Source organism: Trifolium pratense, linkage group LG4 (genome assembly GCF_020283565.1).
Source record: "Trifolium pratense cultivar HEN17-A07 linkage group LG4, ARS_RC_1.1, whole genome shotgun sequence".
Lineage (NCBI taxonomy): Eukaryota > Viridiplantae > Streptophyta > Magnoliopsida > Fabales > Fabaceae > Trifolium > Trifolium pratense.
In genome coordinates, this window is record NC_060062.1 from 17,319,576 (window position 1) to 17,334,375 (window position 14,800).

The 14,800-nt window shown below is 31.7% G+C and overlaps 2 protein-coding genes across 2 annotated transcripts; both read left to right on the forward strand.

Annotated features, from left to right (window-relative positions):
* The first annotated feature begins 1,253 nt into the window (after nucleotides 1-1,253).
* On the forward strand, nucleotides 1,254-5,528 carry LOC123919940 (3-oxoacyl-[acyl-carrier-protein] reductase FabG-like). The gene is made up of 3 exons (XM_045971994.1): nucleotides 1,254-1,910; nucleotides 3,395-3,624; nucleotides 4,936-5,528. The coding sequence occupies exons 1-3, from the start codon at nucleotides 1,565-1,567 to the stop codon at nucleotides 5,212-5,214; spliced, it is 855 nt and encodes a 284-aa protein (XP_045827950.1). The 5' UTR covers nucleotides 1,254-1,564; the 3' UTR covers nucleotides 5,215-5,528.
* Nucleotides 5,529-10,252: 4,724 nt separating this feature from the next.
* On the forward strand, nucleotides 10,253-13,732 carry LOC123919941 (UDP-xylose transporter 1). Its single transcript, XM_045971996.1, has 8 exons — nucleotides 10,253-10,599; nucleotides 11,018-11,169; nucleotides 11,422-11,606; nucleotides 11,931-11,998; nucleotides 12,082-12,214; nucleotides 12,489-12,650; nucleotides 13,069-13,341; nucleotides 13,428-13,732. The coding sequence occupies exons 2-8, from the start codon at nucleotides 11,049-11,051 to the stop codon at nucleotides 13,524-13,526; spliced, it is 1,041 nt and encodes a 346-aa protein (XP_045827952.1). The 5' UTR covers nucleotides 10,253-10,599; nucleotides 11,018-11,048; the 3' UTR covers nucleotides 13,527-13,732.
* The last annotated feature ends 1,068 nt before the right edge of the window (nucleotides 13,733-14,800 follow it).

The window sequence follows — 14,800 nt, forward strand, 5'->3', positions numbered from 1 at the left end:
TTCTCCAAAATTGTAATGAAATTCCGATATGTACCACAAAAACATTGCTATTTAGTAAGAAATATTTATACAAGAAAGAGAAGAATTCACAAAAATAGAGAATTTGACCAATCAAAAATTGAATAACCACACATAGGAGAGAGAGAGAGAGAGAGAGAGAGAGAGAGAGAGAGAGAGGGTGTGATTATACTTTCTTACATACAAAAATTCTTACTAAATAGCATTTTCCGTACCACAAACAGGATTATTAATGATATTGCTTGATTTTGCTTTTGTAAAAAAAAAATATATAGAATGTAAGCTTTTGAAAATTACGGTGGATTATTAATGATATTGCTTGATTTTGCTTTTGTAAAAAAAAAAATATAGAATGTAAGCTTTTGAAAATTACGGTGTATCATCACTGTGTCATCTTGATTCTCATGATATTATACATACACATAATAAATTTGTTGGAAATGTATGTGATACAATACTATATTATTCCTCCCTCCCTAATTATAAGACTCTTTTGAGAAATTTTATTGTCGACCCCTTACATAAGACCCTTTTTGAATTTTCAATAACATTAATTATTACTTTACCAATCATATACCCCTGGATATTCCGTTTCTTTTTCTAATTTTACAATAAATACCAATGTTTTAAGAACTGGACTGAAGGTCGAACCGGTGTGGTTACCTGTTCAAGGGTCAACCGGTCGGACCGGTTCAACCATTATAGAACCGTTTATATTGAACCGTTCACATCTTTTCGTATTTCATAGCAAATAAACAAATTACCAGTCACAAAATAACAAATACTTAGACATAAATTAACAAACTAACAAAATACTTATACATAATTTTTTTTTTATGAAAAATACTTATACATAAATTGATAATAGACATAAAATATAAAAACATCATAATTCATGCTAATAATTAGATGCATAAAATAAATATGAATAAGCACAATAAAAAAGTAATACATTTTTTTTTTCACATGGCCCAACAACATACCATAAAACCAAATAAGCCCAATAGTACCTCTTACTTTAACCCTAATTATATAAATAGCCACAATATTGTTATCTGCCGAAACACAAAGCAGCCGTTCATTTTCTTTCCAATCTCTTCGAGCAACACCGATACATGTTTATGCAATTGTTTTGAATCTCTCTTATATTTCTACGATTGACTGACTGAACAATTGTTTATGCAATTTGTTGTTTCTCTTTAGATATTTGTATAAATTTTTATTAGGCCGACCGTTTATCATCTTTAAACTCATTTTATATTAAGGAGAGGAGGTAGTAGTAGTAGTATTTTTGTTTTTATAGGCTAGAGAGAGTTGTGATCCGTCAATGTTAATGAAGGTATAAGTCATTGACTTAACGTCTATTTATTTTTTTTCTGTCAACTAATTCTTCCCCAACAATTTCATGGTAGTTGTCACCCAACCATTTTTTCTAAACTTTTCATTCTCCGAAATTTCCCATTTCCATTTCAATAATACCCAAACCCCATTTTAAAAACACATCCATCATTTCACACATTCACTTCATTTCAATACAACAAACACAATGCAACATCAGCACCTTTCTAACCGCCAATTAGAGCCATGGCACAGTCTCACCGGAAAAGTCGTTCTCGTAACCGGCGCTTCTGCCGGAATCGGCCGTGATTTATCTCTTGATCTCGCTCGAGCAGGCTGTCGTGTCATTGTCGCAGCTCGTCGAGTTGATCGTCTTCAATCTCTCTGTGATGAAATCAATGGACGGTTATTGTCACCGGAGAAACAAAGCCTCCGTGCTGTTGCGGTGGAACTTGATGTTGCCGCTGATGGCTCCGCCATTGAGAAGTATGTGCAGAAGGCGTGGGAGGCTTTTGGATGTATTGATGCGTTGATCAATAACGCTGGTGTTAGAGGTAATAATTTCAAATTCAATTAAGATATTTTAGTGCTTGTTTTAGAAATTTTGTTTGCATTTGGAAACCGTCACAAAAGGTTAATGGTGTTAAAGTCATAATCATAATAACGCTGATGTTGATTTTTCGTTTCATAATCATAATAGATTAAAACCGTCACGAAAGGTTAATGATGTTAAAGTCACTTAACTGCTACTAAAAATATACTAATCCAGATACTTAAACTACCTCAATTTATATTTAAATATTAGTTTGTGTATTAAATTTTGTTTTTTTCTTTGGTACAAAAAATATTGTTGTCTTCAAGGTGAATAAAAAAGTGACTCCATTTTTTTTTTCTTTTATTTTTTCCGTTTATAAGTACTGTATACTCCATTTATGATGAAAGTAGTACAAAAACAAAAAGAAGAGTTAATGATGATGTCTCTCATTTATTGTGTGTGAAGGAATATTGGGTGAGATATTTGTAAAGTGCAACCTTCAAACGTGAATAACAAGGGAAAACGTGTGACACACACAAAAAAGATGTGCTTTATGCTCATAAGAACTTGAGCCTCTTAAACGTCAACATGCTTAATTAGTTGAAAATTCGAGTCTTAAACGTGAAGAAGTTGAAAATTTAGTCTTAAACGTCAACATCTATCTTATTTCCAAATGTGTACTTCTTTGACTTGAGCCTTGTTGAGCCTTGGATGTGGATCATCTTCAACACTTTCTTTCATGCACTCTTCTGCCCCACATGAGGTGATCCAATTTCAACTAATAGTCGCACTATTGGGGAGTTCGGGGGAGCTCAGGAGAAACAATGGGTCAATGCTCCAGGACCACAGAAGAGAAGGAGACGCCACATCCCAACCCAAAACCTTAAGGTGTTAGGTTAATGAGTCACCTCTCTTATAAATCCAACATTCTCTCCCAAGTGTGTGTTCCCCCACATACTATAGTTGATCCAAACCAGGATCCCCTCCTGCTCCCACGCAAAACCGAACCTAGGCTCTGATACCACTGTTGGGGAGTCCGGGGGAGCTCGGGAGAAACAATGGGTCAATGCTCCAGGACCACACAAGAGAGTGAGACGCCACATCCCAACCAAAAGCCTTAAGGTGTTAGGTTAATGAGTCACCTCTCTTATAAATTCCAACATTCTTCCCACACATAGTCGATGTGGGACTTAAACAATCACACTTGAAACCCAACACGCACATACTCAAATAAACACATAAAGAAATTAGTGATACTGATTTGAATCCTACTAATGACCACATGCTTAATTAGTTCGGTGGTGATTGGTGTTGGATTTGGCAGAGAAAATCACGGTTTGATCCCTCACAATTGTGATCGAAAGGAGGTTAGAATTATTTAATATCAACACCGACTTCCGAACCAAATTAGGCGGCAGTGAGCCGAATGCTTGTGGTGAAAAAAAATTGATTAATAAATTCTCATGGTCTTTTGGTTAATTAATTAATTGCTATGTTGTGTAGGAAATGTGAGTTCACCCTTGGAATTGTCTGAAGAAGAATGGAACAAAGTATTTAAAACAAACATAACCGGTACATGGTTAGTGTCAAAATATGTATGCAAACTCATGTGTGATGCAAAGAGAAAAGGATCAATTATCAATATATCTTCAATTGCTGGCTTAGAGAGAGGCCAATTGCCTGGTGCTACTGCATATGCATGTTCAAAGGCAGGTGTCAATATGCTAACAAAGGTAATTAATTAGTCTTCTAATAAAAAATTAATCAATTTTATAAACTACTAGTCAACTTATTTTAAATTTAGTCTTTGTCTCTTTCCTTTTATCTCTAATATTTTATTTCTTTGATTCCTTAATGTTCTCTTATACTGTAACAATAAAAGACTTTGCTCGAATCAAGAAGTTGCAACATGTATTAATATCATAGTTAAAGTACAAATTATTTTAGTTGTTTTATAAAAATTGAGAAATAAAATAAATTATTAAGAAAGTGAAATTAATAACCATTTAACTATCTTGAGTCTGAACTTTCATCTCTATCCTGATATTAAAAAGTGAAACTCTTACCACTAAATTATCATTACATGGATAAAAATGACAAAAATAAGTTGTGATTATGTTAGATTTCAAAGCTTAAATTTGAACGTCTTGCTTTAAATTCTTTTAATGTGCTTGAATTTATAAAAATAAGGAAAATTTCAAAAAATAAATTAAAAACCATTTCAAATGAGAAGCTGTTTTAAATAGCTTCTTGAGAAAATGAACTTTTACAATGCAGATGCTGAAGGATCAGCTGACATTAGATAGGAAAGGCTTTCGATCGAGAAGCTCTCGAACCTGTTCCGAAGTCAGTTTAGGATTCGATTGGTGTTCCGACATCCCGAATCGATGTGGCTCTAAACCCAGGTTTACCTACCTGTCTAGTTAAAAAGAGAAGATAGGGCTTCAAAATCTAATTTGATTTTTTTTTAAAAAAATATTTTAATTATTGTAATCAAACACAAAATAATTACTATTATATTTTAAAAAAACTATAAAAAATTATATTGTTGTTTAGTGTAGAGTTGAAACACTGACATTGATCGATACACATGCTATTAATGTTAAAAAAATACTGAATTTTCTAGGGTCTTTGTGCTCTAATTTTATATTATTATTATGCTCATTTGATAGTTAGTCACAATTAAAATATCTAACTTTTTTGAATAAATGATTTATTCAAACTAGTGGGTCAGACAGGGGCGTTCCGCGACGCATGTGTCTAACTTATGTTTGTGTTATGATGAATTTGTTAATAAAAGATTTTTGTTGTTAAAAAAAATGTGTCTTATGCCCTTATGTGTTGTTGGTATTGTTGGTATTATAAAAAGTCGACACCAAAACTTTTGTATCTTTTTATATATAGGTATAGATGAAATATTTAAAGAGGGTCTCGGAGACACCGTTACCAATTTCTTTAAAAATAAAATGTGTCAGAATTTAAGTAATAGTTTAAAAGAAATACTTATTGATATCGTTTGGGCTTTTTCTAATGATAATTGACAGGTGATGGCATTGGAATTGGGAGCATACAAAATAAGAGTGAATTCAATATCACCAGGACTATTCAAATCTGAAATTACTGAAAATTTGATGAAGAAAGATTGGTTAAACAATGTGGCTGAAAAAACAGTACCATTGAGAACATTTGGCACTTCAAATCCAGGATTAACAGCAATTGTTCGCTACTTAATTCATGATTCTTCTGAATATGTCACTGGAAATATTTTTATTGCTGATGCTGGTGCTACCTTACCCGGCGTGCCTATTTATTCTTCATTATGAATTAATACATGACATGATATGATATGATATCATACATTGTGCAATGTCTAAAATTATGATCATTGAAATTTGGTTTAAAATTTATATAAAACTAATTAAATTAATTATATAGATCAGAACCGTCTGATATGTTTTGTATGGCTGTGATTGTCTACTACGTGTGGCAGTTATTGGAGATCTAAATCCGTTATGGTGTTCTCATGGTTACTAATCTACACATATAGAAAACATATTGCAGATAATGAATGTAAGCTAATATTGCAACCAACAGATTACTACATAAATGAGATTATGAAAGAACATAGTTTTGATAATTACTGGAAATAATTGAACTACTTCATATTGTTGAATACCTATGAAAAATTCATTCACATAATCCCTTGTTTGGTAACGGAAATAACCATTTAGCAAATAATGATAAATAAACTTGTAAAACATCAAAACAATCAAATGGCAAAAACTATAATCACGAATTAACAATCCTTGTTTTCGGAATAGTACTTGTTTTTGTCGGATCATTTGAAGTGTTAAGATCTATCAAGTGTAACTTAAGTTCTACATTGGTTGGAAGAGTTAAGGTTGAACACTTTATAAATGATATGAGAATGAGACATAAACCTAATGTTATGGTTTTGTGCGAAATTGTGGTGTCAAAGTCACTTGTGTGATTGTTCAATGTCCAATGTGCCGATTCAACTCAATGAGGCTCCCCCTCACAGTCCAACAGTGGTATGAGAACCCGGTTGATGGGGGAGCAATAAGTGAGTGGCGAAAGATCGTGGACAAGAGAGACTTACACTTGAGGAGAGATGTTGAGGTCTATCGAGTGTGAGTTAATTCTCACATTGGTTGGAAGAGTTGAGGCTGAATACTTTATAAGTGAGATGATCCATAAATTTAATGTCTTACGATTTTGGGTGAAAATGTGGTATAAAAGTCACTTGTGTGGTTGTCCAATGTATCGATCCAACCTAGTGAGGTTTCCTATCGCGGCCCACACTCTTTAGCTTGTAAAAAATAAAGGACCTCGAAATTTTTCAATGGTTCAACATTGGCCTCCAAGTTATGAAAAGATTATAAAACATTGATCATGTCTTAGTAAAATGAAAGAGAAGTTTGATTTGAAACATTTGATGAACAATTTTGCCAAGAATGAATGGTATAGAGACGCATACATTTTCATTTTTTTCGTGCGTTTTTTCGCCCACATCATCAGGTCATATATCATTTAATTTAAAATATATTACATCATTTCTTGACAAAAAAAAATATATATATTACATCATTTTTAAGTAAAAATTTTGACGGAGGATCAAAACAGAATGATTTTAAAATGAGAGGACAACACTGTTATGAACATAATCTGACTGCATTAAGTAGAGCTGTCAAAACGGGCTAGCCCTAATGGGTTGACCCGTCAAGCCCGATTTTTTTCCGGGCTTAAGCCTTGAAAATTCTAGCCCAAATTGTTTCCGGGCTTTTTAGCCCGGCCCAATAAAGCCTGATTAAAAAATGGACTAGCCCGAATGGGCCACAGGCGGCCCGCAAGTCCGAATAAATTATAATTAAAAAAAATAAAAAAAATTAAATATAAATAATTTTTTTTGGATGATTTGAACTAAGTTTGTATTATAAGAGTTTCTTTTGCTCCCTACGAGTTTCTCAAATATCATCCGCTACTTAAGTAGCGGACGGTGTTTTTTCCTCAAATTTCTCATTTTTACTACTTAAGTGTCGGATGAGTAAAAATAGGGCACCTGAGAAACTCGTAGGTAGCGGATGAGTAAAAATAAGATGCGCGAGAAGCTCGTACGTAGCGAATGAGTAAAAATAGGGCGCACGAGAAACTCGTAAGTAGCGGATGAGTAAAAATAGGGTGCGCGAGAAAGTCGTAGGTAGCAGATGAGTAAAAATACGATGCGCGAGAAACTCTTAAGTAGCGGATGAGTAAAAAAAAGGGCGCGAGAAACTCGTAGGCAACAGATGAGTAAAAATAGGGCGTGCAAGAAACTTGTAGATAGCGGATGAGTAAAAATACGGCGCGCGAGAATTATTATAACGGTGACCTGATGGAGAAGTGGAGCGGTTAAATTTTGGAGTGAACAGGTGAACAAAAGAAGAAAAAAAAATTATATATAATATAAATGAATAATATACGTAGCGGATGACTAAAAATAGGACGCGCGAGAATAATTGATCATATTTATAATGTTGAGTTTTAGTACTAAAAGTAAAATAAAAAATAAAAAAATAAACCGGGCCGGCCCGAAAGCCCGACAACCCGTACTAGATCGGGCTCGGGCACTAATTTTGACGGTCCATTTTTTATTCGGGTTTTTTAACCCGATCTGATGAAGTCCGACCGAGTCGGCCCAAAATAGGCCGGGTGCCCATTTCGATAGCTCTAGCATTAAGGATGTTATGGCGTCGGTATGTGTCTAAGAGATGTGGATCATCATCTCTTCATTTTTTATTTTTTATTTATCTCTTCCTACGCTCACATAATAACAAAAGTAGTGCTGCTTCACCGGAGATGATCCAATTTCGTCTAATAATCACACATACTCAAATAAACAAGAAATATAGTGACTCTGATTTGAATCCAAAATTTCACATAACATAGTAATCTAGAAAGAAAAAAAAAGATATAGTATTTTTAATTGTCTAAAGATATAGTATTTTTATGTGTCTAAGAGATGAAAAATGGTCATTTTATAGCAGCGGAGACAACATGGTTTCATGGCTTAGCACAACCTCAAGAAGCGGAAGCAAGGGGGCTCGAAGAGTTGATACTTTGGCTTGGTAACTGAGGTTTAGCGGAAGTGTTCATAGAACTTGATTGTAAGCAAGTAGTTGACGACATTTCCAACAATAATGGTATCAATTCAGAATTATGAGCTATTTTAAATTCTTGTAAAGCTTCACTTTTTTTTTTCTTCCAAACTTTAAGATAAGTTATGTTCGGCGACAAGTAAACAATGTGGCTCATTCGTTAGCAAATGCTTCATTGGCATATGCTAGTTCTCATTGTCATGATCATATGTCATCTTGTATTAAATATATTGTTATGAATGAAATGAGTTAATTTGATTTTTGTTAAAAAAAAAGGGGGGGCGGGGGGGACCAATTTCGTAAGTGAGTAAAACTAGAGAGACCATTAATTAAAGATGTTTTCTCTTCCGACCCCGTGTTTCTTTTATACCCCTTGAATTTAAAATTTTGCACTTGCAAAAAATTCGGTTTCTAGGAACCGATTTTTTTTTTTGCCTTGAAAAAAAATGCTGTTTCTAGAAACCGAAATTTACTCTTAATTTGCACTAGAAAAAATTTGGTTTTTTGCGAACCGAATTTTTCTGCAAGGATAAAATTAGAATATTGATGAGTATAAAAGAATGACCGGTCGGAAGAGAAAACATCTTAATTAAAACATAACTTTTAATGCAGTATGTTTTTTTTTCTTCTTCTTTGTAATGAATGATGATGGGCCTCTTCAAAAGGATTGGGCTGATATTAAAATCTCAAACTGGTCAGAGTCCAGAATGTGAAGTATATTTTACTTAATACTCCATCCGATTCTAATTATAAGAAATGATTCACTTTTTAGATACATTGAAAATTTGATGTATCTAAAAAGTGAATATTTTCTTATAATTAGGACTAGAGGTGGTATGAACGAATGTTTTATATAATGCAAAATTACATCAAAAAGAAAAATTACAATTAAATACATATATTATAACATAAAAGCAAATTACATAAACATTAGACGGAAAAATTACATTAAATATTGGATAAAATATTATATAAGAAATTACATCATTATTTAAAACTTCTTTGGAAAAATATAAAACTTATTACACATAATTAAAGTAATATAAAATTGCAACTTACCAATTTTAGATATATAGGAAATTATTATTCAAATGTCAATTAAAATATATTCAGCGATTTTATTGACTAAAAATGATTTTATTCAACTAAAAATGTCAATTAAATTACATTTGACTAATAATGTTCTATTTATCATCTTCTTCTTTTTTTTATATATAAGCAATGTTCTATTTATCTTAAATTGGTAGTTGCAATTTTATGTCTACTAGTTTTCATTGAATAAAAAATTTAAATATATTCAATGATTTTTTACTAACAATTACATAGACATTTTTTTTTACTAAATTGGATCAACAATTAACTATTATAAGACTTTTAATATAAAAAAAAAAAAACTCAGGTTCGATTCCCACTGGAGTCAATTTCGGTGGGCTAAGTCCATACAGAGCAAAAAAAAAAAACTCTGGCTTTAAATGGGGCCCCCCGCAAGTGGACGGTGGAATTGGTCCCCTTGGATTAGTCGGTCCTAAGACCGGATACCAAGTTTTCAAAAAAAAAAAAAAAAAAGACTTTTAATACTATAATTTTTAAAAGTCAAAGTTTTTTTTTGGTTAATACAACTAATAAATAGCACATATTCAAAATATAGTCAATGACACTCTATACTATTTAATTTTATCAAATTAAAAAGCTAATATGACCTATGAACTATGCTATTCCAGTTATTATATATCTGAAATAAAACAATATAAAAGAAACCTATGAATGAACTATGCATCATTTGTCTTAAGCCTTTAATTTCAACGTGAGCTACGTACCACAATATCCACAGGTATATTTTTAAGTATATATATTTTCTTAGCTATTTTCTAAATTTCTGTATTATATTTTTGGCAAAGATAAACAAAAATAAGTAGTGGCTTGAACAAAACAATTATTTTTTTAAGTCTTATTCAAGAATTAGGAGTAGGATTGAAGTTTATGTTGAATTGGGTTGAGTAGTCTTGCTTGAAGTGGGAGACACCTTGTTTAAAAAATAATGTTAGTTTCATTCTCACCTTCCAAACTTGTGAGTTAAGACTCAATTACTATACAGTTTTTGAAAGCTACATGTTACAAAAAGTGTTTGGTAGAAAATTCTTAGTAGAATTATGATGCATCTAATTGGACTATATCACTCTCATGATTTTAACATCTCATCTATATATTTTTTTTAATGCATACTTTAGCCTTTCAAAATTAACCATGATAGCTTAATGTCTATATCTTATGTTAATATATTATGTTCTTATTATTCTTTTTGCTTCAAATGGCCGTTAACTTGGGTTTGGTTAATTTGAACCACCGGCTAGTGGCCACACATGACCATAACTCAACCAAACCAACAAACATAAACTCTATGAATTGAGCTTCTTATATATCAAAAATAAAAAGGCACACCAAAAATTTCATTCACTAGTACTCATCTCTCTCTATCTCTATCTCTCTTGTACATGCTAAGAATTTGAAGTGTGATTTCTTTTGGAGTTTTAGTTTTCCTTTCTTCAAATTAAGGTATGTGTTCTAATGATAACGAGTTAGTTCTTCGTTCTTTTATCTGGTGATGACAATTCTCTTCCGGGACACATTTTTTTTATTAGTATGAATCGAACTTGATATCCCGAGATTTACAACACTCACACACTTTTAGAGGTCTCCTAACATACATATACTTTGAATATAAAATTTGTTCTATATAATTAAGACTACATTCGGTAGGTATTATTTCATTAATTTCATTTTGGTAGCAACCATACCTAACTTTGGATTAACCAAATTATCAAATAAATGTATTTCCAAACCATGAATTTATGATCAACTTTGTGTATCATTTAATGATATTTCTTTAGTTTCAATATTTTTTGGGTGTTCATAAAAAGTGATTAGTACTCTTTGCATATTATGTATTAATTACTTATATTTATGTTTATAGAAGAATCTTGAAAAATATATTGGTGGCAAAGATGGGAGAGATGTCAAAAGTTCAATTGGGGGTTATTGGTGCACTATTTCTATCTGTTGCTTCATCTGTCTCCATTGTCATATGCAACAAAGCCTTAATGAGCAATCTTGGCTTCCCATTTGGTAATTATTATACTTTATTCGTCCCAAAATATAAGTAAAAATGAGTCAAACAAACTTGATGTATTTGGTTCAAAATTTAGATCAAATACATTCACTTTTGTTGACCAACTTTTGTTTATATTTTGGGACAGAAGGAGTATTTGTCACCCTTTAAATGTTACAATATGATATGAATCATATGATATTATATACTCTTCATGATGATAAAAAATGAATTTATTTAACTTTTTTTGTTACATTAATTTGGAACAGCTACAACACTTACAAGTTGGCATTTGATGGTTACTTTTTGCACCCTACATGTGGCTCTACGTTTCAATCTATTTGAGGCCAAACCTGTTGACATGAAGACAGTCATGCTTTTTGGTATTCTAAATGGTGTCTCCATTGGATTTCTCAACTTGAGTCTTGGCTTCAATTCCATTGGATTCTATCAGGTTTACTTCAATTCCATTGGTATTCTAAATGATTGTATCAATGTTTTGAAAATCAAATTGAACTCGGTTGGTTAAACCGATTGAACCGAGAATCAATCAGTTGGTCAATTGTTTTACTTCCGGTTATAATGCTGACACGACCTGAGTCAGAGGGTTGAACCAGTTTGACCGCATAGTTGGTTCAACAGACTAAACCAACTAAATCATGACCTAAAGGTCTTACTGGTTCGATCTACGTCGGATTTTTAAAATATAGTATGCATACATAATTCATTGAAATTGAAGTACTCATTAGATATACTGATTTTAATGCTTATTTTGTAGATGACAAAACTTGCAATCATACCATTCACAGTTATGCTAGAAACTATTTTCCTAAAGAAGCAATTCAGGTAACAAATTATTTATGAAAATCTATACTAATATTGAAATTAAACATGATCATGACTTTGAATTATTTTGCTACCATGTGCAGCCGGAACATAAAACTATCTCTATTCTTCTTACTTATTGGAGTTGGCATTGCCTCTATCACAGATCTTCAGCTCAATTTTGTTGGAACCATTCTTTCACTTCTAGCTATCATTACAACATGTGTTGGCCAAATTGTATCCTTTACATGTCCATAAACTATTTTTAACTTATTTTCATAAGCCTCTTCAAAAAAAAAAAAAAAACTCTTCAAAAACTTATTTTCATAAGCTCTTCAGAATAACTTATGAAAATAGTTTGACTATTTATTTTATATTTTGTTATAAAAATAATTTATATGTAATCCCTTATATGATAAGCGCGTATGTTATAAGTACTTGATTAAGTTGTTTAACAAAATAGGCTTAAAAATGAAGAGGTTGTTGATTCTTAACTTATTGAAAAATTCAGCTTACCAACACAATACAGAAGAAGCTTAATGTGACTTCAACACAACTTCTCTACCAATCTGCTCCATTCCAAGCAGCAATTCTTTTTGTTTCAGGCCCTTTTGTGGATCAGATGCTAACCAAGCAAAATGTCTTTGCATACAAATATTCTTCTATAGTCTTGGTAAGTAATATTAAATCATCAATTCTCTCACCATTTCTTATTCCTAAAATTTGAGTTGGACTTAACTCTGCCGTACAAAATTAGTTTGTAAAGTACCTCCCATTTATAAAATCATTTTTCGTGTCATACTCATTCTCGTCACGTCCAGAACTTGACATTTGGAGCGTGACTCGAGTGGCCTGATAGCAGGTGGCCCAATCGATCTTAAATTTTTATTTCGAGCCTATCTATTGGGGCATTCACTATCAGACAACTTGGGTCATACTCTAAATAGAGATAATGCCTAAATGAGTTTATAAACAGTAACATTCCGCACCTTAAAATCCTGTTTTGTAGGGTGGAATTCGGTTCAACCAAAATTCTAGTTTATATTAGCTTAGAATATAGAATTTGACTATATGACTCATTATTTTTTCAGACTTTCATCATCATGTCCTGTGTGATAGCTGTTTCTGTGAACTTCAGCACCTTCCTAGTTATAGGAAAAACATCTCCTGTAACATATCAAGTGTTAGGCCATCTCAAGACATGTCTTGTTCTAGGATTTGGTTACACATTGCTCCATGACCCTTTCACTGAAAGGAATATCATTGGAATATTAGTAGCAGTTTTTGGAATGGGATTGTATTCTTATTTCTGCACTCAAGAGAACAAAAAGAAACAATCAGTTGATCCTCCTTTATCGTCTCAGGTATAATTTTCTTCGCCATTTTTCTCTCATTGTTTCGCATGTTAATAAGAATTTTGTTATTTATTTATCTTTGATTATATTTTCAGGTTAAAGATAAAGATGATTCACCACTTTTGAATGGCAAAAACATGGACAATAAAGAAAAAGAGAGCCATGAGAAATTAAGCAAGGATTCTCTTGTTTAAAAAAAACATTATTTGTGTTATTTTTAAGATCTTTTATATTTTGAGGGTTATTTCAATGTTTAATCATGGCACATTGTCTAGTGTAAATCAAATTTTGTTTAGAGATTCATTTTGATGCACTCTCTTAATGTAAAAGAACTTGTTTACCCTTTACATAATGTCATATCATTTTATGATTTTGACAAATTCATGTTTTATATATTAAACTCCATCATGTGTCAATGTACCTTTGAATGATGATTCCAAACTATTTTATTCAATCAGCACATATTCTTAATTAGCATTCATCATGTGACAAATCCAAGAAATGTTAACATATGGATATTCTAAATCTTGCTAATTTTTTTTTGTCATTTTCTCTTTACTAGAAATCTTATTAATTGAAAACGAATTAATCCAACGACTAAGATATCGAAAACAAAAACAACGGAGTACTAAAAAGTACGTAGATTGCAATTTTGACATCGATAGAGTGTGCAGAAGGAAGCACACCAAGTCTTACAACTTTGCCTCCCAACACTAATAGTTGATGGGATCACAAGAAGATTACAAGATCGTTGCAAGTATTAAAAATCGTATAAGATCGATATCATCTCATAAAGATTTGTGCGTTAAAAATCAGTTCGCAAGTGTAATCGTTATTTGAACATGCAATAAGACTTAATGATTTTACTTGCAATCCCCTATAGATTGATTTTTTTTTTTACCAGATTTACAACATTATTCAAATATTAAATTTATTTAGGTAGATGGCTCTCAATTCCTAATTATACTTTTTTATTGCTTAAGTTATTCAAAGAGGAATAAAACATCTACATCAAAAATCCTAAAAGGGCAACTAATGTTTGGTGACTATTGAATAACCTAAAGATTCGCAAGGTTTATAATCTAATGCTAAAACCAATAACCATACCAAACTATAGAAGACATGAACAATAAAAAAAATAAAAACTAACAAACCTTAAATCATGTATCAGAAATCCATCAACATCCAAAAAATCTCCAACTCCAACACAAGAATTTCATCTAAGCATAAAGTAAGAGATGCTGAGGAAACCCATAAAAAATGAATTCAGATGTTTATTAAGTTTATTGATAATTATATGAATTTTACAAATTTATCCTTTAAAAAAAATTATTTATATTAGTGTATTTATTATATATTATATAAAAAAATGTTAATTAATTAGATGTATATGTTTATAAACAAATTAATATAAAGACGCTTTTATAGAAACTTTATGTGAGTAAGGATATCACATTATATATGCAGG